This window comes from Streptopelia decaocto (assembly GCF_964273445.1).
Source record: "Streptopelia decaocto genome assembly, chromosome: 2".
Taxonomy (NCBI): Eukaryota; Metazoa; Chordata; class Aves; order Columbiformes; family Columbidae; genus Streptopelia; species Streptopelia decaocto.
Window position 1 is genome coordinate 106,172,038 of NC_138655.1, and position 23,864 is coordinate 106,195,901.

General features: G+C 40.6%; 1 protein-coding gene across 3 annotated transcripts in view; it reads left to right on the forward strand.

Moving 5' to 3' along the window:
* TPK1 (thiamin pyrophosphokinase 1) overlaps positions 1 to 23,864 on the forward strand; it is a 306,701-nt gene that overhangs the window by 130,256 nt on the left and 152,581 nt on the right. For all 3 annotated transcript variants that reach the window (XM_082046404.1, XM_082046405.1, XM_082046403.1), the window contains exon 4: positions 17,435 to 17,507. In XM_082046404.1, coding sequence (XP_081902530.1) covers positions 17,435 to 17,507 — 73 coding nt within the window. The remainder of the gene's footprint in view (positions 1 to 17,434; positions 17,508 to 23,864) is intronic.

Consider the following 23,864-nt stretch of genomic DNA (forward strand, 5'->3'; position numbering starts at 1 on the left):
TTATTAACATATTTGAAGAAAGACTTTTTATTATCCCTGACAGATTGGCCAAATTAACTTCAAATTGCACTTTTGTTTCCCTGATTTTTTTTCTGCATGATCTAGCTATTTCCATAAATTCTTCATAAGTAACCAGCCCTTTTTTCCACAGTCGGTAAAGTCTCTTTTTATTTCTGATTTCATTCAGAATCTCCCTGTTTAGCCAAGCCGGTTGTCTTCCCCGCCAGCTAGCCTTTCGGCACACTGGTATAGCCTGTTCCTGTGCACTCAAAACCTCCTGCTTGAAGCATGTCCAACCCTCCTGGGCCCCCTTGTTTTTAAGCATTGTTTCCCAGGGTATGCTCTGAACTAGACTTCTGAATAGGCAAAAATCTGCCCTCCGGAAGTCCAGCGTAGAGGTTTTGTTAATGGTTCTCCCTGCATCTCTGAGTATTGAAAATTAACTAAATTTGCTGTAGTCTTAGGCCGCAAAGTATGAACTAGCACCTAGATATGTCAAACTTTTTACCAAGTTAAGCAAAGGAGGGCCCCCAGAGTTGGTTCAAGGCAGAAAATAAGGGAGCTATGATCATCAGCAGACACTGATGATCCCGATCCCTATCCCTAGGGATAAGAAAAGGAACCGCAGGTCTAGAAACAAGAAATAGCAGAATGTGAGAACTTAGTGATGTTTTGGCTCTTGCCAAGGAGACCAAGGACTCTTTCAACATTCCAGCAGGTGTAACTAGCAGCTGACAGGACAGCACGTGGATTGATCTCCAGGCTTGTCAGTGAAACACAACCAACCACCCACAGAGATAAGGAACAGCCCACTTGACAAAAATGAAAGGATCCAATGAAGAACAGGGAGACCCCAGACCCTGATTTTACAATTGACCCAAATTGGCGTGTGAGAGGTGGGAAATTTAGATTGTAAGGATATAATTACTGAGGGATTTATTTGTTTGGGGTCCCTCTCCAGGGCACCTGACTCGAGTTGCTCTATACTGCTATACCTTTCAAATAAATTATTTAAGAGGCATTTCTGGAATTCAGGCATGTGACTCTGCTTCAGGAAACCCAGGGCGAGGAAACTTCCTTAACAATAATGAAGCTGGAAATGATAAATGTCTCTGCTATAAACTAAGCTAATAACTCCAGTGGAGCAACTGTTATTCTGTCACATGAAATAAAGGAAGTCTCTATAGAAGTAAAGATAAAAAATATTATTTGCCTCTGGAAGTTCTGGCAGTATCTGTGGGAGGATTGCTGTTTTCTAATTTTATAAGCTGCAGAAGTTGTGTTAAATGCCAATGACAGATCAGATTAGAATTGTGTGCTTTAAGGTATTTTGAGTGGTGAAAGACTGTCCCAAAAATACAACTGAAAAACGAGTCATTCAGAGCCTTTTGTTCTTGTTGTTGTTAATACATCATCTGTGAGGTTTGACAACAAATACTTTTAATTAAGAAAGTGACAGACAGATGTGAGCGCCAGTATCTCTTCTTTCTGATGCTTTTAATTTTAGGAAAACAGAAAACTGTGCATAAGGCGAACTTTGGGGCAGTTTTGTACAGGAGGGAATTGTGTGAGGAGCAAGCATGAATTGATGGGGGTGTTAGCTCTCAGAGGGAACTATCAAGATGATGAAGAATCTATTTGAAGAGTTAACATTGCTAGCAAGTGAGTTACTGAACCCGTGCCCACTCTGCAGGCATCCGCTCTGATTAGCACCAAAGGGCCAACATTGATCTGTCGTTCGAAGCTTTGCAGCATAGCAATGAAAGTGGCTGCATGGATTGTGGATCTGCCTCTCATCTTGTGAAAAGGTTACTCCTCTCTGATTTCCTTTTAGAGTCCCAGCATTTCAAATTAAACAGCAATTTCTGACAAAGACAGGAGCTGGAACTCTGCTACACTGTCCTTGGACTTGGTGGGCACTTAAGCTTTTGTTGGCTTAAACAAATACGAATTACATGGGTATATCCCTCCTTGTTTCTTATTCCCTCTTCTCTGCCCCACAGTGAAAGGAATAGGGAATAGCATCCATGATTATGTTTACTGTAATGAGCCCGTCCTCTGGGGAGACTCTTGTGGCATCTTTTAACGTTAATCTAGTATTGATTTGTGATTTTAATTTGTATGCTCTAGCTCTTGTTCATTAAGTGACCACATGCAGAGTTCTCATATTTCACGTGGTTCCCATAAAATTTTGTGTGTTTCATTAAATCTTAGCATTAAAGGAAATGCTTCCTGGCAGAGCAATATTCTGACAGCACGTTGCAAGTGTGCAGAAGGGTCCCAAGGTCACAAACTCCTTTCAGAGGTTAATTAAGTCTGAAAGAGAGGTATTCTGTTGCAATTAAATAGTAATGAATGAGAGGCCAGGAGTATTTGGTGTATAATGCAGTACCACGAGGCAAAGCCAAAACCATCAGCAAATTTATTATTTTATTTCGTATTCTATTAAAAAATACCCTTGGGTGTCAGTGTAATTTTTACTCTCCAACTTGCCTGTGACAGAAGGGGGATTAAGTGGTCAGTGCTGTCATGCATATATGTGATCATTATATACCTCGGGAGTGGTTTTGAGAACTCTGATAGCATTCCTGACATGCTGAAGAGGACTTTCATCAGAAGGGTGATGCCTTCCCCATTCTGCAGGATCTCATTTTTAATCAGAGTGGAAAGTGCTTTCTTTGTCACGTTCACACTGGAAAAGCTGTGGCAAGTTATGACTTCTTTCAGTAGCGCCAGCAGAAATACAATCATGTTCATGACCCTGTTTAAGAGCTCATCAAAATTTCCTTTTTAATTCTTGTGCTTCTGGGGTTTAATATTTCAGCATGTCAAGTGTATTAGGCAGGATTTTGGCACAGGGCCACAGACAAGTTGTCAATCCAAATGTAGAATTTTCTTTAATTTTTTTTCTTTAACCATCATTCTAAATCATTTGATTCAGACGTTCATGCACTGGCTTAGTCCACTCTTTTATTTCTGAAGAGTGTATTATTTTAGTGACTAAACATATTATGGGAATCTAGAGGACAAAAGTGTAGGTTGCTGGTAGGCTGTAGTTTTAATTCCTTCTGTATTTTAAAAGTAATTTTAACTGCTGCATTTGTAAACTCTTTTTCCCACCTTGTGAAACAAAGGTTTGGGGAAGACTGTTTGTACCTACTCTTTCTTGGGCTAGACAAAGCACAAGAATGAATCTACGAATGTGCATTTTGTAAAATTCTGCAAAAGTTGCAAATCCATCTACGTTACATCAGCCCTTCCATGTTCTGACGTCAGCAGGAGTACAACTGAATAGAGATTGCTCTTTGATTGCACAGCCTGGCCCCTGGAAAAGCTGCATCGGCTCATTGATGCTGCAGCCTGCCCTTCTTGGGTCTTGGACCCAGCGGTGTTCCCAGGGCTCTGGGAGGGGGAATTTGTCTTCACCACCTCCCTCTCTGTCATGGACCTGTGTAAGGGAGGTGATGTTTTAGAAAGTTATGGAGCCACATTGTCAAAAACACTGGTGATGGGGTCCCAAAAACTGCTGCAGTGTGAAGTGCACCAGCCATTGCTACTTAAAGAGAGTAGGTGTGCCTCACCTAGAGCACATGGAGCTGAGTTAGAAGGTGGGAATGGTCCAACATCTTTGCACCTTTTGCATCAGCATGTAAGTACCAATTCCCGTTTGTTACTAGCTGGCTGGCTGTTACTGGCTGTTGCAGGCTTGTTTTGCATCTGAGCTTAACCAGGCATTTAACAGCCTAGGATTTAGGTAATGGTTTTGCTTAAAATGAGATAGAGTTCTCTGTTAAACTTCAGGACGACTTACCATGTCTCTCTATGGACAATTACGAAAGTAACTTCAGTGAGAGTTTCTCTGTTGTGCCAGTAAAACATGGGTCTCTTACCTCATTATTGGGCAGCTGAGTTTACACATTTTTCAAAAAACTTACCAACTTGTGAATTGATCGCCTTCTGGTATTAAAACATGTGGAAAAATTATCTAGTACTGAATTTTTTACTAGAGGTATGGGCCGCACTGTCATCCAGAGCCTTACTCTTCTATTAAATGACATCTCTAATGACAGTTACATTATATCCTGTCACCTGTAGTGATCTTTGGGATACTCTTAGGGGATCTTGGTACACACTAATTCAGAGTGTCTGATTTTTAACTCATCAGTGTCCAGTTATTTCCGAATCAGATATATTTAATGCTGCACCTGCTCAGATTTCTCCTCTCCCTTCTCACAGCATAAATGGCTGCAGATGGCAGCAGGGATATCAAACCTCCTAATGTCTTCCCTGAGGAACTACTACTATCACTATATATAAGGGGAATAGCTTTTAATAAGAGCTCATGACTGCATTTCTATTATTTATAGGTAAATCTGTGAATTAAGATCTGTTTCTGGTTCTATAAGAAAAGTTAATTGCTATGTTGAAATTTAATAAAAGATTAAATGAAAGTGGTAGTGATAATAAATAGAATTTAGGGTAGCAGTTAAGACTTTTATAAATATTTTTTAATCACAGTAAATTGTGAGGTTGATATGGGGATTATTGTTTAAAAGTTCTTATAATAAGCAGGGCATCAACACCATGAGAGTTTACAGCAGTTTCAGCTGCTCTAGTTGATAGAACAGAGTCCAAGATGGAGGCTCTTTGGACTATGCACTACTTACCCAGAATGAGGTATTTTCCATCTAAGGGCGTTTTTAATATAGACAAGAAGGGGGAAAGGAGAAGGGGAGTGAGAATAGAGAACTCTATAATATCACGTGTACGTTTCTAGTGCTCGGTTGTGCGTGCAGTTTTCTCTCTGACTGCCATTTGTGAATGAGCAATAATCAGTACATTTAGCTGCCTGGAGTTGATACTGTCAGGGAAGTAGTTATCTAAATGCTATCACTGTGCTTTAAATACTATATTGGGAAGTGTCACTAAACTAAATGCTGTAGCTACAAACTGAAGGGCTGGCTCAGGTTCTTTTCAAACCTTTCCTCCATAGTACAGTTTCCTTGCTTTTGATGAAACATTAATGACGACAGCCGGCTCTACACTTTCTATGGAACAGACAGGAAGAATTTGGTAGATAAGTCCCAGCCACAGTCTGGGCGTTAAATAAAAGTGTTAATAGCAGTAGTAGCACATAACTACTTGCTTTATTGAAAACACACTGTGGTACCCGAGTCTGACTAATGGATTGGAGGAGGTGGACACACACACATTTTTTTCTTGAATACAGTTAAAAATGTTCTATCTGAAGCTGGTATTATCCAGGAAAGAAGCACAGCAACCACTGGTATTGTAACTACCAGTCTCTGAGCTATTTTAAAGCTAGCTCAGATTTATATACACTTCTCAATGTAGCCTTGGAGACCCTTTGCAGTGCCCTTTTGATTCCTCTTGGTCGTGCTTACACTTTTTTTGTTTGGTTGATTATTTCTTTTAGCAAAGATTATTTGGAAAATTGCTCGGTTTCAAATGTAGTACAATATAAAAAATTAATTATCACAGAATGTTAGGGATTGGAAGGGACCTCAAAAGATCATCTAGTCCAATCCCCCTGCCGGAGCAGGGGTTGCCTAGATGAGGTTACACAGGAATGTGTCCAGGCGGGTCTTTAATGTCTCCAGAGAAGGAGACTCCACAACCTCCCTGGGCAGCCTGTTCCAGTGTTCTGTCACCCTCACTGAGAAGAAGTTTCTTCTCAAATTTAAGTGGAACCTCTTGTGTTCCAGTTTGTACCCATTACCCCTTGTCCTACCATTGGTTGTCACTAAGAAGAGCCTGGCTCCATCCTCCTGACACTCACCCTTTATATATTTGTAAACATTAATAAGGTCATTAATAAGGTGTAATTTTATGTCACCTTCTGATCTGCAAAGCCTGAATTTGCTTCACACGAATTTGTGTGGAACTCCATGTGGGTTCTGACTCAGCAGCTGTGCTGCAGGTAGTGGTGCTGGTTTCAGATGGATATGATGGAGAGCTTCCCTCTCCCAGGGAGGATTCCTGCTTGTCTTGTGTGCTGAGCAAGGCTGTACTTGTGCAGGTTTGAAGGATTTGGACCTAGTGGGGATTTTAGCATGTGGGTGCACATTCTTGGTGATTGTTAGTGATTTCCATAATTAAGACCTTGCAGTGGCAGTTGTTTTCTAATGTCACCTGAAGGAAGGATTATTTTTAGACCTTGACCTCTTGCAGAAATGTGTTGCCTTTGATATGTTTGCTGTTAGTTCTTTCTCAATAGTTAGGACTGCTAAGTCTGTACCAGAGGTAAAAACCAGGGCAGACTCCCATGAATGTTATGGTAGCTGTTTTATATTGTGCTTAGGATCACATTTTTTTTGTAACATTAGTTTTAATAAGTTGTGGGTGAAATATTGGTAGGTCTACACAGGTATGAGAGATGTGTGGGAAGAGATGACCTGCTTCCTGGTTTTAATATTTAACAGCTGTGGGCTAAATTATGAAATAATTAATATAAACTAGATGTCAGCTTCTGAAAGTTATCTTGGCTTGATTAGCTGCTGGTGAGTTACTTCAGCATTAGACAGTAGCTGAATATGGGAAAAGATTATACTTTGAGTGTCTGTCTGACAGCTGGTGCTTTCAGGGGCTGAAGTAAGCTCTGAGAAATGAGAAGGATTTGTCACGATGCTTTGGCCAGAAACAAATTCAGGTTTTTTCCTCCTAAAGAGCAATTCCCACCCTTACACTGTATACCATGGCTGTGTGATTGCTCTCCACTTTTCAGATAGGCCATCCATGGAAGTGCTGGGAGCTCCCCTGTGCTGGTGATGTCTTCTAAAACACCATTTTCTCCAGGATGGGCTGGAAGCTGCTCTGGCTTCCAGGAGGAGGAATTTGACTACAACAATGCAAAAGAAAGATGTTAACAACAAGATCAGCACATTTTCTTTCACTCAGGAGTGACAGTCTTTGAGAAAGCAGACAGCTGGTGTAGTGGTCAGGGTGGTGCTACCACAGGTCTCATCACATGTTTTTAGATTTCATTGTATGTATGTTTATTCTCTTAAGGAACAGCAGAAAGAGACAAAGGTTTAGCTGTAGTGCATCACTGTCAACCAGACGTAATTTTGTCCACTCATTGCCTATTAAGGTGCAGAGCACAGGTATGAACTTACCTGTTTATTTTAGCAGTTTAAACATATTACAGGAAAAGAAAAACCACACACACAGAGCCAGAAATAGCTTATTTTTCCTTAGATGAACATGTTCCCTCAATCACTTGGTCTTTATTCCTTAAAAAACATGGAACAAATAAAACTTGATGGAAAAACTGTTTCAAACAAGTATATCAGACTGTGATCAGAAAGTTTATTTATACAGGATAATTGCAGCTTTATTTTATTTCTTAATTTCATCCATTTGTCGTGTAACTATAAAATAAGTTTTTATTTTTTAGTTAAAGGTTTATCAAAAGCATTTCAACTGGAGCTATACTCTCCAAAATGGTAGTCAGAAATACTTCTAATCTTACTTGAGAGAGAACTGCTTTTATGTATTCATAACTGTACGCCTACTGACTTTGATAACTAAAATATCTGTACTGCTACTTTAATTCTGTAGAAGTGGTGATACCATCAGGAGAGTAAGACAAGTGTTATAGTGAGTAGGATGTCTCTGCCAGCTGCAGAAGCCTTACCCAGATGTTGTGCACCAGCCCACTGGTATATTAAACGTTTTTCCCCCAGTTCCTTTAATAGCTCTTGAGGCCAACATTTCACCTTTGCGATTAGTACTACCCTTAAAAGAATTTCTATAAACTTTGCAATATGTTGTTGTCTAAAACACGAGCTTGAGAAAATGAAATAGGGTTGTACATTGTATAGATATATTGTGTAGAAATGGGAGAATACTGGAGTTAATTTGATGAAAGTGAGGTTGCTTTTGGGGAAAGGTTACTAAGCATCAGATACAGCCCAACTCTCATTTTGTATGCGCATTTATCTTCTACTATCTCTCTAATTAATGCTGCTGTGCTGGGCAAGATGTTCAGGTACCTTTTGAAATGCTAATGCTCTGGTGGAATATCCTGGTTCTCTGTCAGCTCTGGAGAAGCTGCAGCAGAGGTCAGCAGCAAAAGGTTTTATAAAACTTCTGCCTCCTAGTGACTTAGCAAATTCCAGGCATAGAGAGACAACAGACTTCAAACAGCTGTCTGCTGCTGTGTGTTTTTTCTCCATTCCTTGCCGTGTGGGCTCACACTCCCTGAAAAGGTGAAGTGCTATGTTTTGTTCCTCTGTGTAGTGCATGCGTTTTCAGGATCCTCAGTGCATTTTTTCTCTGAAAATTGTTATGTACCTTATCAGCACAAGGGCTCAAAACCTGAAGAAATTTTACTAATTTCCTATTTTACTAGTAGATTTAAGGTACTCAAGCAGATCTTCACAAAAAGAAAAAAGAAAAAAAAAGTCAGAAGCTTTTTCAGCAGCTGCTTTACAGGCAATTAGAGCCCAGGACAAAAGTCATTTTCATTAACCATACAGAAGTCAACTTTGCCTTTCAGTAGCTATGTTGTCATCAGATGTTCTGGTTTCACAGAATCACAGAATGTTAGGGCTTGGAAGGAACCTCGAAAGATCATCTAGTCCAATCCCCCCGCCAGAACAGGAACACCCAGATGAGGTTACACAGGAATGTGTCCAGGCAGATCTTGAATGTCTCCAAAGTAGGAGACTCCACAACCACCCTGGGCAGCCTGTTCCAGCGCTCTGGCACCCTCACCCTGAAGAAGTTTCTTCTCAAATTTAAGTGGAACCTTTTGTGTTCCAGTTTGAACCCATTACCCCTTGTCCTATCATTGGTTGTCACCGAGAAGAGCCTGGCTCCATCCTTGTGACACTCACCCTTTATATATCTGTAAACATTAATGAGGTTACCCCTCAGTCTCCTCTTCTCCAGACTAAAGAGACCCAGTTCCCTCAGCCTTTCCTCGTAAGGGAGATGCTCCACTCCCTTAATCATCTTTGTTACCCTATGCTGGACTCTCTCCAGCAGTTCCCTGTCCTTCTTGTACTGAGGGGCCCAGAACTGGCTTCCTCCTTAAGACTTTGTGTCTTCTGAGTCGGTGTTTTTAATAGATTTTTGTGTGGCAATTCACTTTTCATGTCTGGTCTTAAGTGACAAGATGTCTCTTTTCTAGCCATGAAACAGAAAATGAATTTCTAAAATGCTGTGTACATGGAAACAGGAAAAGAAAACACAGGCCCAAACAGGAGAAACATAATTAAGACTTGATAAAAACCTGTAGATTTCTTCTTGCCTGCTTGGAACAGGCTGCTCAGTAAAGGGATAAATCTCTTGTCATTGCACTCATGAGTCATCGTATAGAAAGGGCTCTAAAGGATTTCTGCAGCACACTACTTACTGCGCTTTCAAGCCCTGAAGAAGCAAAGGGCTTCTTCAAGTTCATCCTCTCCTTGCAGAGGTCTTCTTCCCTGTTTTTGGAAGTAAGTAAACAGGTGCTAAACTCAGGGCAGGTACTTAAGGTACTTAGGTGAGGGTAAGTAAATTATGGAAGCAAAGAAATCCTGTTCAATGTCTTTCACGTGCAACCACTTACTGTTTGATTGTGCTTGACTTTTAAGTACTTTTACTGGCATGAAAGTTCACAGAAAGGACACGTAGAGTTAAAATACTAGTCATCAAAACTGACTTCTAAAATTGTATAATGAGTTTTCAAGCCACACTGTGGGGTTGTTAGTAACTATCTAATTAGGAGAAAAAATATAGTCTGTATGTTTATAGCTCTTCTGGGAAAGAAGAGAAATTGTTTATCTTGTTTTGGACGTTTGTTCTCACCTTGGAGCAGCAAAATTGAACTTTGTTGGCACTCCGTGAAGAAGCCTGAGCCAGCTCTGGCTTCTAGTGCTGCCTTTTTGAGACCAGTATCTGAATCTTAGTTCGTGCATTTTGTGACTGCTTCAATCTAGGTTTACCAGGTTTTAGATCGCATCCCTTTGATTCCTCACATGCAGTCTAAAATGTTAATGATGACTAGTTCACCTTTCTCTAATGTAATGGCTGGTTTTGCTCAATTTTTAGGGCAAATTCTGCCATACGTTGCTTTGACATGAAAAGAGGGAAAACAGTTTTAGGTATCTCATCAGCCTCTTCTTAGTTATTCAGGTACCCTTACCTGTAGGAAGAACTCCTGGTTACTTTGCTCATGTTCTCTGCCCTTTTCTTTGGGCTCATGTCCTAGAAGACTAGAGATTGGCAGTTATGCTTTCTCAGCTCTTGTCCGGTGTGTGGTGGGTAATTGCCTGAACACAGGAGGGTGTTAAGCATCATGGAAAACAAGCGAGCAGTTCTTCTTAAATCTTGGAGCATCATTTTATTTTGTGCTGTATTGATTGTAACTGGAGAACAGTTTCAAATACTGGCAATTAAAAAGAAAAATGCAACAGTTGTAGCTATCATTAATGCTTTTCTTTGTCACTGAGGGATAAGGTTTTGAGGCAGGGCGTTAACTGCATGATTTTTGTTAATGATAATGGGAGCAAGTTGGCTGTCCGCTGCAGATGATGTCCCCCTGATGTGTGCTTTGCATAGCAGTTTGAGCAGAGGGTAATATGTTCTACAATTTATTTCAGATATTTTTTTATTATTTGCAAGGTGACACAGCATACCAGGCAAGCATAAATGAATGCATTATTGCCCTCATATCTTCACTTTTATATTTTTCTTTAAATCATAGCATTTGGAAATAAAAGAAGGGGAACAAGGGGAAAAGAGGCTGTTCTCCAAGGTTGCCAAATACTACCAGGTATTTTTAACTGCAGAGCTTCCTGACTGTAATCCACAGGTTTGGTAGCAGTCAATGGAAAGAATTCTGGCAGAGTCACATGAAACTATGATCTGTTTATGGCCTGATGTATGCATATACTTGCTTTCTTTGTTAAGCTGGGCTCTGAAGTACTGTTATTGTGTCCCACCTCCCCTCTCCCCCCAACTCTTTTTAAAAAAAATCTTGTTAAATCTCATCTGGATTTATTGTAATGTACAAAAAGCTATTTGGGAATTATACCCTTTGTAAGCAATTGCATAATGAACATTAGGGTTTGTTACGGTCTTGGAAGAAGGAATGGGCGACTGGGTTTGGTTTGGTTTGGTTTGGTTTTTTTCCTTCTGAATTCTTACAGCAACTAGCACAACATTGTTGTCAGTGCTACCCAGATACAAATATTAAATAGTGATACGGGAGACTTTGGGTTGATATAACAGTGATGTGAACTATGGAGTCAGAAAAAGTAAGCTAGCTGACTTCAGGAGAGTTTTGATTGGGAAGTAGCGGATGGAAGAGGTAAGGACTGTGCTTTAGGTGTTTTTTAAAAACCTGATGAAAGCAGTAAGTTATGGAATCCTTAGTGCGATCTGTTCAAGATGAACCAGAACAAAATGCATTTTTGTGGTCACTTCGGAGTTTTTAAACTGTGTTGGTGTTTACTGTTTGGCTTCTGAGCTTCAGGTGTGAGCGTTACTTGTGGTAACCTTGCATGTGATACCAGGAAGGTAGTCATAGATTGAATAGACAAACTCTGAATCTATCTCGCAATCTGACATTTCTCCTTTCCTTAGGAACTCACCTCTGTACAGCTAGGTGGGGCATCTAAATATGCTGCTTTGAGACAAAATATAAATGGCATCCACTTGTGCTGTACCTGTCTCTGGAAGTTAAAAAGACACTTTGATCTTCACAGAGCCTAACAGTATACTTTTGACAGATTAAACAGGCTTAATGCCTCTATGATGAGAACAGCCTTTGCTCACCTTTCTAGTCAAGACCAACAGTCAGAAGGGCAAGTTGAAAGTGCATCTTAACAGGTAGCAAATGTAGATTTGGGGGCATTAATATTTGTTTGTTGGGGTTTTTTTGGTTAAACTGTGATTTTAATTTTCATCCTGAAGTAATGCTAGAGTGCCTTATCTTCGGTATATCCAACTACTAGATGCTTAGGAGAGTCAAATCTGACTTTAGTGACTTTACTTCGTGTTAAGTCTTCAGCCTTTTATAAGGTACCAAGGTTTGAAATTTATTTTTAATAGTGAAAAAAAAAAAGCATGGGGAACCCACTCTGTCCCCCTCAAATGATACAGCTGGGACATGTACAGCTTGTCTGCTTGGGATTGTTTTCTGTGCTGTAACTCAAGGAAGCAAGGAGTAATGCAGATACTGCCTTTAAATGTTCATGTCTCTGATGTTAACATTTGTTTAAAAAAGGTTAATTGCAGACAATTATGTGCTAAAGGAGCTATATCACAAAAAAGTCAATAGGACTAGGAAACTGTAACTTTGAATTAATGATAGAACTGAATGGTTATGCCAGAGCAATTTATTTAAGGAGGCATGTTATGGAAGTTTCTTTGCCCTAGGTATCCTAAAGCAGAGTCTCAGGCATGAATTTCAGAAATTCCCCTTGAATAAATAATTTATTTGTAAGGTGCAAAGTAGAGAGCAACTCAAACTGTGTGCCTCAGGAAGAGGGACTCTGACCAAGGAAAACCGGGCAATTATAGCCTTACAAGATTCCCACCCCTTGCACGTCAGTTCAGACCAACTGTAAAATTAGGGTCTGAGGTCTCCCTGTTCTTCATAAGATGAATTTTTGCTAGGTGGGCTGTTTCTTATCTCTGCAGGTGTCAATCATGGTGCTGTCCCTTAGCTGCTATTTTGCACCTGCACCTTGGAAGAAAAATAGCCAAAACATTAGTAAATTCTCATGTTCTACTGTTTCTCATCTTCTTTAGACATGCCGTTTTGTTCCTTTGCTTTATCTCTAGGGATGCAGCTCCTGCTGAGGGTCCAAAGCTCCCTTATCTTCTAGTTTGAACCAATTCTGGGGAACTTCTTTACTTAACTGGGCAGAGAGTTCAAAAGTTCACAACTTGTGTCCTAAGCAAATTTCGTGAATTATGCTAAGTTCCATATAAACAGTTTATTTTAAGTTCTCTAAGAAGCAGTATATCAAATAGTTCAATAAGCTAGGTCAGTCTGTATTTCCTAACAAGGCAGCACAGGTTTTTATCATAAAGGGCTGAAGTGTGATGCGTTGGTTTGATCTTTTTTTTCTTTTTCATAACTGTATAAAAAGGCATATCTACCACTCCACACTAAATTCTTAAAGTGAGTGAATAAAGAACCAGGTATTCTTATGTTTTAATTTAATGTGATGTTCATTGTTACTGAATATTTACAAATAAAACTGCTTCTCGGTTTAACCTGTGTCCCTTAGATGGCTTACTTGAAGGCAAAAGGCACAATTGTGCTTACTTAGCATGTGAACCTCAGAGTTTAAATAGCTTCTATTTATCTTGTAATCTGTGTCTATGGTAAGAGTCAATTACTGTTTTATGGTACTGGTGAGTGTAATTTCATCAGTGTATCTTGAAACTGTGGCAAACTTGCTGGAATCTTTTTTCCTGCTCTCCAACCCAGCATCCTGGGAGTTCGTAAAACTGTTCAGTCAACATTCAGCTTTTATCCAATTTGTATAAATTCCCTAGCTGGGATCCATCTCAAAGCTTCCGAGAAATCATGCTGGTTTTTTTCTTGATAAGCTATCTAAACCTTTAAAGGTTTCATATTGAAACTCTGTGTTTGTTTTTTTTTTTTTAAGTCATATCCATGAAACATAAGCAGTCTGCTATGGAATAGAAGCCTTCAAGTCCCTATCTGAAAGCAATTCTGGCCCTCCTGACTCCACACACATATGGATACCATATGGCTCTAAAATACCTTGAAGAGAACAAAAAAACCCAAAACAACACCACCAAAAAAAGCAACAACCCAAACCAAACAAAAAAATCCCTCAAACCCCCCAAAAAGTAAAGAGAATAAGAAGAGAAAGAAAAACTCTGATTGGCCCAAAGCCTCTGAGATTTTTTTGGTTGCTTGGTGCCTGGTGTTATGCTGTTTGATGGCTCTAGAATAGGCTTGGTAGACTAGGCTGATCTCACATTCATGTTATACTTTTTAGTACCATTAGGATTATAGACTTGGCTCCTTATAAACGTCAGTGTAAAGTAGCAGAGAATCATGCCAGCTGAGCTGGTCACGACCTTATATGCATAGTGATAATTAATAGCTAATGAGACTGGTAAAACATGGTTCTGAATTGCAGAAGACTGGATCATCTGGACCGTTTAGAAGTTAAAATTTTAAATTACTTTGAGAAGGAATTAAAGACATCTTTTGCCATCATGGGCAAAAAGATAACCTCCTTCACTAAAGGATATGTGCCATATACGTCACTGAAATATATGCCATCTTCGATAAAGTTATGCTACATAATAAGAATTATTAATGAATTTGAAGGCAGAGGGCAGGAAAGCATGGGTTAGACTAATATAATACCTGATTTTAACCCATACTTTAAGCAAGGGCTGCTGTTTTAAATTTAATGGAGGGGCCTATCTTGTTATTTTTTTTCTGACATAATTTCTTCTACTCACGTAGTAGTAAGCTTGGTATGTAATCAAGCTGTTCTGCTGGACAGAGCCTGTTCTCCTGGACTAGTCTGTAGTCAGCAGTAAATACAAAACTATACCAAAGGAAACAAGTGAAAATCTCTTATTACATTCTTAATTTAATTTGGTTTTTGTTGTTGTTGTTGTTGTTGTTTTTCCATATGTATCTCTCTCAACTATTTCCCCTTTTTCTATATCAACTAGTGCTGATCTTCTCTGAGGTTCATCTAGATGTTCCTGCTCCGGCGGGGGGATTGGACTAGATGAACTTTTGAGGTCCCTTCCAATCCCTGACATTCTGTGGTTCCGTGTGTAGTCTAGGACAACTCTTCTTTGCTTATGTTGATTGGAGAAGAGCTTTGGCTCAATTCTGTTCACCTGAACCAGGCCATTCATTCCACAGAACTCAAAGGGACCAAGTCAAATGCAGATTTTGACTCTTGACTGACCATTGGTTTGCTTTTGTTGGTTTGCATAGTCATTGAGTACAAAGAGCAGCCGTCTTCTGAAAATATAACATTTTATGATGTTTGTGAAGCAGACAGTGCAAGTTGAGGTTTACTCATGAGGGATATTTTTTTAATTCATCAGGAGTGACTTTCTGAATTTTCCTTGTTTCTTGTGTTTTAAAAAGGGAAGGAGAAGAGAAGAAGAAAGAATTCTCTTTGTGTTCATTACTGTGAGGCTTTGAATTTTGAAAAGTTGAAGTTCCCAGCCACAATTCCGTATTCTCTGTTAGTCATTTCTGGCTTTGTGGTGGCTACAAGTGAACTATTTAGAGAGGATGTTTTGAAAATGAATGCAGTGCTTCCAGGCGGATGAGACTTGTTCAGGCAGTGGAGCCAGAAGCCTCGGCAGAGCATGTGGGAGGTGCAACTGAGATTCTTGTTTCTGTTGCTTGTAAAAATTCAGACAGAACTTCAGCTACCTTTTGTCATGGAAATGATTTTACTGAGAAGATACCTTTTTGGCTAATTCTGCTCCCAATTATGCTTCTTGCAGCACTTGGGATAAATGGTTGATTATTTAAAAGCACTGCAGTCTGTAGTTACTGTAGAGAAAAAAAAAATTACAAAGGCACTTTTGGATTTATGTACTGTATTTCAGTAAGATAAACAACCTTAAGACTTCAGCTTTTTCATCAGAGTGGATGTGTGTGTCACACCACGTTGACTTTCGGTGACAATTGGCTGTTGTTCTTCCTGCCAAACCTGCTGGGACACCTCCAGGGCTTGCAGCTGGGGGCACTGCTGTAACGCCTAGAGTGAGTTCACTTTTAATGGCTTCGTTTCAATCAGGATGATGTGAAGGGAACATAACAAATTGAAAGAGAATACCTGTAGTTTTTTTAGGCTTGTTGCGTTCAGTAAATACTGAATTGGAAAACTTGTGGAAAGGTAAAAAGGCAGCAATTTAAAATCTAAGTTTTGAAAATGTGGGATTTTTTGTACGTCAGTCTCACAGTGAAGGAGCAAATCTAATTTTCTGTTTAGTTTTTGCTGGTTTTGAACTATATTGATTTGGGCATATAAAACAGACTACTGACATATTTGCATTTCTTCTAGTTTTTTCTGTGTCCTCAATAAAACCTGATGCAGAAGGGACTGCCTTTTCCCCCGCCACAAGTGTAGGAGCATCAATTTTGGACAGATTTTTAGAACATATTCTTTTATAAAAGCCTTGGTAATAGCAGAGAGCAGTGAATTTTAAATGCATCTCTTTTGAAATCTTTGAACAGAACCAGAACGTAAGATTTTTATAAGTTTTACTGATGTGGGGAGTGTGTAGACCCTGCAGCATTCTTCTAAAATCATGTGGAAGAAAAATATATCCCAATATGCTTTGCCTAATTTTTTGTAATTCAGCTTGAGCTGTAAACTAATTTGCTGATTAACTCTCAGTCTTGGTGAAGTATAGTAACCTTGGAGAAGAGGAGCTATGTTATTTAATTTGTTAGAAAACACTAAAAATGCAGATTTAATTTAAAAATTCAGTTCAGCTTTATCTGTTGAAACAGTGACAACACTTTCCCTTCTCTTCTTAGCTGCTACTTAAAACTCCACGAATTGTGCAAGGTGGCAAGTTATATTTCTGTGTGCTTGGCTGTTTTGTTTGTTTGGATTTGTTGTTGGTTTTAGGTTTTTTTTTGTTGTTTCAAAATTATTCTTAAGCTGTTCTTTCTGCAGCACAGTTGAAGTTTCATCACAAATTGTATGAGAATTTATACAGTAAATATTTCAAAGAATTCTGCAATTAAAAAACAACAAGAAGCAAGTTGAGATAAATATCACAACATTACAATTTCTAATTGCTTTGCAGCGGTATTACTGTACAAATGATGGCTGGAATGTGAAATCAAGTTCATACACATTTTGTATATCGAAGATATGACTTGAAAATCTCTGAGCACTTGGCTTCCATATTTTGGAGGGAGTATTTTCAATACTCAAGGGGAAGAGAAGAAATGGCATGACATCAGTAACAAGTCAAATACAAATCTTTGGAACATTTGTGGCATACCGGTTCTCCGAGAAGCATTGTAACCTTTTGACAAACGATACCCTCTGAGGCTTGATGTGCAGCACTCAGATATGCTTTTTTTCAAATACTTTGCTGACTGAATGATAGATTTGAAAGATATTTGAGAGCTGTCATTCCAGAATAATGCAGATACAAGTCTCGCTTTACTGACCCAGGGAGATGTCTAAGCATCTAAGTGATGTGTAGCTTCCTTAGCAAAGAAGGGACACAGGATTTACCAGTTTTATGGTTCATCTGTTACCTTATTTGGTATTACCTCATATCAACTCTTGTTTTAATGTGCTTTTAACTAACTCCTATTCCCTTGGGAGATTAATGCTCGTACCCCTTAGCGCTCTTCAGAAAATAAATATTAAATGTAGTAAGATGGATTAATTTTTCATTTCACTGCTCATTGCTTTCCTTTCAGCTTCTTGCCTGATTACATCAGTGGTGATTTTGATTCCATTCAGCCTGAAGTCAAGGAGTACTACAAGGTCAAGGTAAATTAAATCTCTTTGATGAGTTTGTGTGTTAGAGCATTGTAGGATCCAACCCATTAGTGGCCCCGTTCGTCATTAAGTGATTCTGGCTGCATTGGTTTCTTTAAGGCTTCAGTTGTGAAGCACCTTAGAAGCTTAGATGTTGTGCTCTGCCTGGCACCGTGCTGATGTTTAAAGTAAACACAGGAGGTGTAGTACTACCTGAGTCCTGCCTGCGGTGCAGTTTCATAGCACCAGCTTAAGAAATAGCTCATATGTTGCTGAGATTATAGCAACTAGAAACTAGGATAAAACTTCCTGAGAAATCTGTGACTTCTTTTTGCTCAATGAAATATTGAGCAATAAAGATTAACCTCCTGTGATTCCAACATGGATGGCACCTACAGACTTTCTAGAGTCAGTTTCTCAGTGTGATTTTTGCATCATACAACTTTACCATTTTTAGTGGGAAGCTGCAGATGGAGACATCTGTTGCTTTTGTCACCCACTGAAGCACTGAATTATGCTCTGATTACTTCTGGTTCACTAGTGGAGTGTCGTCCTTAATGGATTTTTGGATAAATTCCTGCGTATGTTAATTTATTCCCGGTGTAGCCACCGCATTTCCAGTAAACAGCATAAATGTGAAGTCACATTTCTTAGGGCTCAAAGTTCTGCATTTAGCTGACTATTTGGTATTTAACGCTTCACCTGCCTGCCTGTGTAAGCTTTTTGTGCTGAGTGCAGTGCTTTACCCCCACATCTTGGACAGCAGATTTCTGCAAATTCAGAGTTTGCCTCAGTGCGCCAGATTGCCTTTTGCAGCAGGCCGTACTTGCAAAAGCAGTAAGTGTTTGACCCTTGTGAGCTAGAGGACTTAGAGCTCTGTGGTATGTCTGCTGCTAATTAAACGTGTGAGGCTGACGTTGCCTAAAATCTTCCCTGATGGACTTGGGATCAAATGGTTAGAACAAAAGATTTCATAACGTGAGGGGAGTTTTGGAGGGGTGTGTAGCACTGGGCTTTAGTCCCTCTCTGAGCATTGTGTGGGGTTTTTTCCATGTTCTGCCTTCTTGTTTAGAAGGGAGAAACGTGTGATGGCTGTCCATCTTGGGAGAACAGCTCAAGAAAAATGCTCAAGAATCTTTAGGTTACATCTTGGGAAGTGAAAATAAAATGCATTGGATTAATGCTGTTCCTTGCAGACTGGAAATTAGTGATCTGTCAGCAAATGGGGATATTGCAAAACACACTGCTCTATTTGGCAGGGACATTCACAGTATCACAGTATGTTTGGGATTGGAAGGGACCTCAAAAGATCATCTAGTCCAATCCCCCTGCTGGAGCAGGAACACCTAGGTGAGGTCGCACAGGAACATGTCCAGGCGAGTTCTGAATGTCTCCAGAGAAGGAGACTCCACACCCTCCCTGGGCAGCCTGTTCCAGTGCTCTGTCACCCTCACTGAGAAGAAGTTTCTTCTCAAATTTAAGTGGAACCTCCTGTGTTCCAGCTTGATCCCATTACCCCTTGTCCTATCATTGTTTGCCACCGAGAAGAGCCTGGCTCCATCCTACTGGCATGCAGCTTTATATATTTATAAGCATTAATAAGGTCACCCCTCAGTCTCCTCTTCTCCAAACTAAAGAGACCCAGCTCCCTCAGCCTTTTCTCATAAGGGAGGTGCTCCACTCCCTTAATCATCTTTGTTGCCCTACGCTGGACTCTCTCCAGCAGTTCCCTGTCCTTCTTGAACTGAGGGGCCCAGAACTGGACACAATATTCTAGATGGGGTCTCAGCAGGGCGAAGTAGAGGGGTAGGAGGACCTCTCTCGATCTACTGACCACCCCCCTTGTAATACACCCCAGGATGCCATTGGCCTTCCTGGCCACAAGGGCACAGTGCTGGCTCATGGTCATCCTGTTGTCCACCAGGACCTCCAGGTCCCTTTCCCCTACACTGCTCTATAATATGTAATTTCCCAACCTATACTGGAACCTGGGGTTGTTCCTGCCCAGATGCAGGACTCTACACTTTCCCTTGTTAAATTTCATCAGGTTATTCCCCGCCCAACTCTCCAGCCTGTCCAGGTCCCGCTGGATGGCAGCACAGCCTTCTGGCGTGTCAGCCACTCCTCCCAGCTTAGTGTCGTCAGCAAACTTTCTGATAGTACACTCCATCCCCTCGTCCAAATCGTTAATGAATATATTGAATAATATTGGCCCCAGTACTGACCCCTGAGGCACTCCACTAGATACTGGCCTCCAACTAGACTCTGCACCATTGACTACCACTCTCTGGCTTCTCTCTTTAAGCCAGTTTGCAACCCACCTCACTATATTGTCTAGACCACACCTCTTCGATTTAGCTGTGAGGATGCTGTGGGAGACTGTGTCAAAGGCTTTACTGAAGTCCAGGTAGACCACATCCACCGCTCTGCCATCATCCATCCACCTTGTTACATTCTCATAAAAGGCTATGAGGTTGGTCAAGCATGACTTACCCTTAGTAAAGCCATGCTGACTGCCCCTAATAACCCTCTGATCCTTGATATGCCTTGAGATGGCACCAAGGATAAGGTGTTCCATTACTTTCCCGGCGACAGAGGTGAGGCTGACGAGTCTATAATTACCCATGTCCTCCTTCTTGCCCTTTTTGAAGACTGGAGTGACATTTGCTTTCTTCCAATCCTCGGGCACCTCTCCCGTTTCCCAAGACTTGGCAAAGATGATGGAGAGCGGTCCAGCAATGACTTCAGCCAGCTCCCTCAGCACCCGCGGATGCATCTCATCTGGACCCATGGATTTATGGATGTCCAGACTATTTAATTGCTCCCTAACCCAGTCCTCATCAACTAAAGCAAACTCCTCCATTGACCTGGCTTCATCCAGGGTCTCAGGGGTACAGGGCTCCCCAGGACAGCCTCCAGCAGAGTAGACAGAGACAAAGAAGGCATTCAGTAATTCTGCCTTCTCTGTATCTTCTGCCACCAGGGCACCCACCTCATTCATCAGTGGGCCTACATTGCCTCTGGTATTAGTTAGTGCCGGGCGCGGTGGTGTGCGCCTGTTGTCCCAGCTGTGTCGGGAGGCAGAGTCTGTTGGATTGCTTGAGCCCAGGGTTCGAGTCCTGCAGAGCAGCGCTGAGGCTGCCAGAGCTGTGTTCGGTGTTAAGCCCCGGAGGGGTGGGGCCGGGGGCACCAGTAGAGTGATTGACATTGGTGTTAACACTTATATAAACTGCATGTTGGTAGATAGGTGAGTCCTACCAAAGATTGCAGGTTAAGGATTGTTCATCAGGGAGAGTGGAGATGGAAGGTGTAGGAGGGGAAAGAATACAGTAGGATCTGGAAAGGGGTAAGTTGAGCTAAACTGATTCTACACTTTTTCATGGGGATTACTTTTCTGGCCATGACATCCCTTTTGTCAGCTCTCCTGTAGCTGACTGTTGATGTGCAGTTTACCTCTCTATGAGCTTGTAGTGAACCATTCTGCTTCATACAGAGTTGATATACCCATGCAAGTGCTGGCTTGATAGGCTGTAAAAGAAGCGATATTTCATCAGGATTGTAAAGGTGTAATGAAGAACATAATCTAGCCTACAGAATCCTTGTCTGGGTCCTCATACATGACTGAGGAAAACACAGTTTGACTTCAGAATTTTAAGTTTGGGTGTACATAGTGGGAAAAATAATTTTTTTATTTTTAAATTAAACTTCCATAGTAAAAAAATTAGAATGGTAAATATGGGTGGGTATCTAAGAAGTTCTTGAGCAAAAAATAAAATAAAACACATAATTTGGAGAAAGGTGTGTGTTTCTTGTCTGGTAAAGTATCTTGTCTGGTAAAGAACCCTCTGTAGTCCAAGCAATTTCCAGAGTCACTGTCATTTTGGAAATGTTTTATGTGCTGATGACCCAGAATAGGTTAGGGCTAGTCAAAACAGGCTGTGAGGGAATCACAGAACGTTAGGGATTGGAAGGGACCTCAAAAGATCATCTAGTCCAATCCCCCTGCCGGAGCAGGAACGCCTAAGTGAGGTCACACAGGAACATGTCCAGGCGGGTTTTGAATGTCTCCAGGGAAGGAGACTCCACACCCTCCCTGGGCAGCCTGTTCCAGTGCTCTGTCACCCTCACTGAGAAGAAGTTTCTTCTCATATTTAAGTGGAACTTCCTGTGTTCCAGTTTGCACCCATTACCCCTTGTCCTGTCATTGGTTGTCACTGAGAAGAGCCTGGCTCCATCCTACTGGCACTCATCCTTTATATATTTATAAACATTAATGTGGGAATTTATAAACATTAATGAGGGAGCTTCAGGTGAGTAGATGGATGTGGTGCCATTGCCTTCAGGGAAGGACAGCGTCACGTTGTGAGTCAGGGTTGCTTCCCATGCTGTCCTTCCTCCCTCACCAAAGCGCTCCCTCACCCACATGCGGACAACAGCCAGCGATGGGGTAAGCCATTATCATTAGATAACATTACCCTATTGTTTCAAGCATTCTATTTTACCAACTGTTGAAGATTAGGAGTGGGAAAATGAAGGCATTGTTGTAGCAAAGCTTGCACTGGTGTGTTGTTGACATTTTCAGTGAGCAAGTGGATGAGAATCCAGAGAAATCCTACCTTCTAAGTAACTGTTCAGTATTCCCCTGTACAAAATAAAGCCCTCTTGCATGCAAGCTTTTAAATTCATTGTCAGTTACTTTCACAATAGCATGTTCCTTCAGCCTTCCCCTTCCCCAGTCTTGCTTCCAAATGGTCACCCTTGCTCGAATGAAAAGCCTGAGCCATTCTCACACAGAATTACATGAAAGCACATGCATTCGTCATGTGATATTGCTCCGGTTACTACCAAGAATGTAGTTCATTAACTGGGCTGTTCTGAAATACAGCATGTTACCTTCAGACAATAAAATATTTATTTTTCCTTTGCAATGCATGTCTAGGTAAGCATTAGGGCTTCAGCAACAAATAACAAGAATATTATATCGGCATTCTTGATGTTTCTGCTCCCGTTTACTGCCAAGGCACCTTTCCTATTCCACCGAGCATTGGACTGTCCTGCCTCAGTTTTCCCTGTTACATGAACCTGTCTTAAGCTGCTGCCAGACCAGGCTTGGTAATGACTTACACTGTAGCTATAGCTTTCACTTCTTCCGAATTCAGACTTTCTATGTAGAATATTTTATATTGTAGTGTAGATTTTCATCTCTTGGTGCCCCTCACTTTTTTCCATATATACCTAATGCAACTTGCTCACGAATGTTAGACAAAGGGAAGGTGACACTTTTTGACCACACTGACTTGTGTTAACTTGAGAGCTCTGCTCTCTGGCTGTGACATTGCTGTGACCTGCAAGGAAGTGGGGGTGTGTGGGGCTGTCTATTCTTTTGTACATGTATAACCAAGTAATTCGTCATGGCCAGCAGAAAGGAGGAGCTATCATATGCATGCAGTGAATATGAAGGAAAGAGAAGCCCGTGGCAAGTGCTAAGAGGTATTAACTCCCTCTCTGCACTCACACCTGCCTTTACGTATGATGTACAAGGAAAAGTCATGCCAACTTTTCTGTTGCGTAAGTTTTATTTAATTGCTGTAGATTCATGTGCCAGGTGAAGGGTAAGTGGTGCTGAAGGAGCTGGAGGATCCTTTGGTATTTTAGTTGCAATGATTTAATTTATACCATGAATTAAAGTGATTCTTTTTTTCTTGGTGTTTGTGAAGCTGAAGGTAAGTTTCTTTGTGTTTTTTATAAACATGCTTTATAGTTCTGTTAAGTATTACATTTACAACAGAATGCCAAAGTGACTTTTTTTTTTTTTTGATAAAAGCTATCCATATTGACATAAATTAATATATCATGATTTCTTTTATCTAAAGATAGCATGGCACTGGTTACTTTTTCATAGTAACACTTGCAAATGTTAATTATTGCATTATAAAACATACTCATTTACAAGTGTTTGTGTCAAAGACTGCCTAGTGTAGCGCTGAGTAAGAAGGGGGAGTATTAAACTCAATGTGTAAAACTAATTATGGTTCTGTAAAGCATTGTCTACAAGCAGTTGTATCATCATGAAACAATGACAGGCCTGACTCCTCCGTCTCACCAGCTTCGTGCTGGGGTGTTGCTGCTGGACTCAGGAGGTTTTCTACCTCATTTGAGTGATGAAAGCAATAGCAGATATATGCCACTACATATAGATCCCCAAAGCCAAAGGGTTTTACTGGAAGGGATGTCTTTAAGCCGTTTCCTCTGGTGTTTTTAGTTGAGTGAGGACTACATGGCAGGTGTTTCCATTTTCCTTTAAGGAGGATTATCACCATTGTGTTGAGGAACCTTATTCATATAAAGCTCATAAACATGAAGCAAATA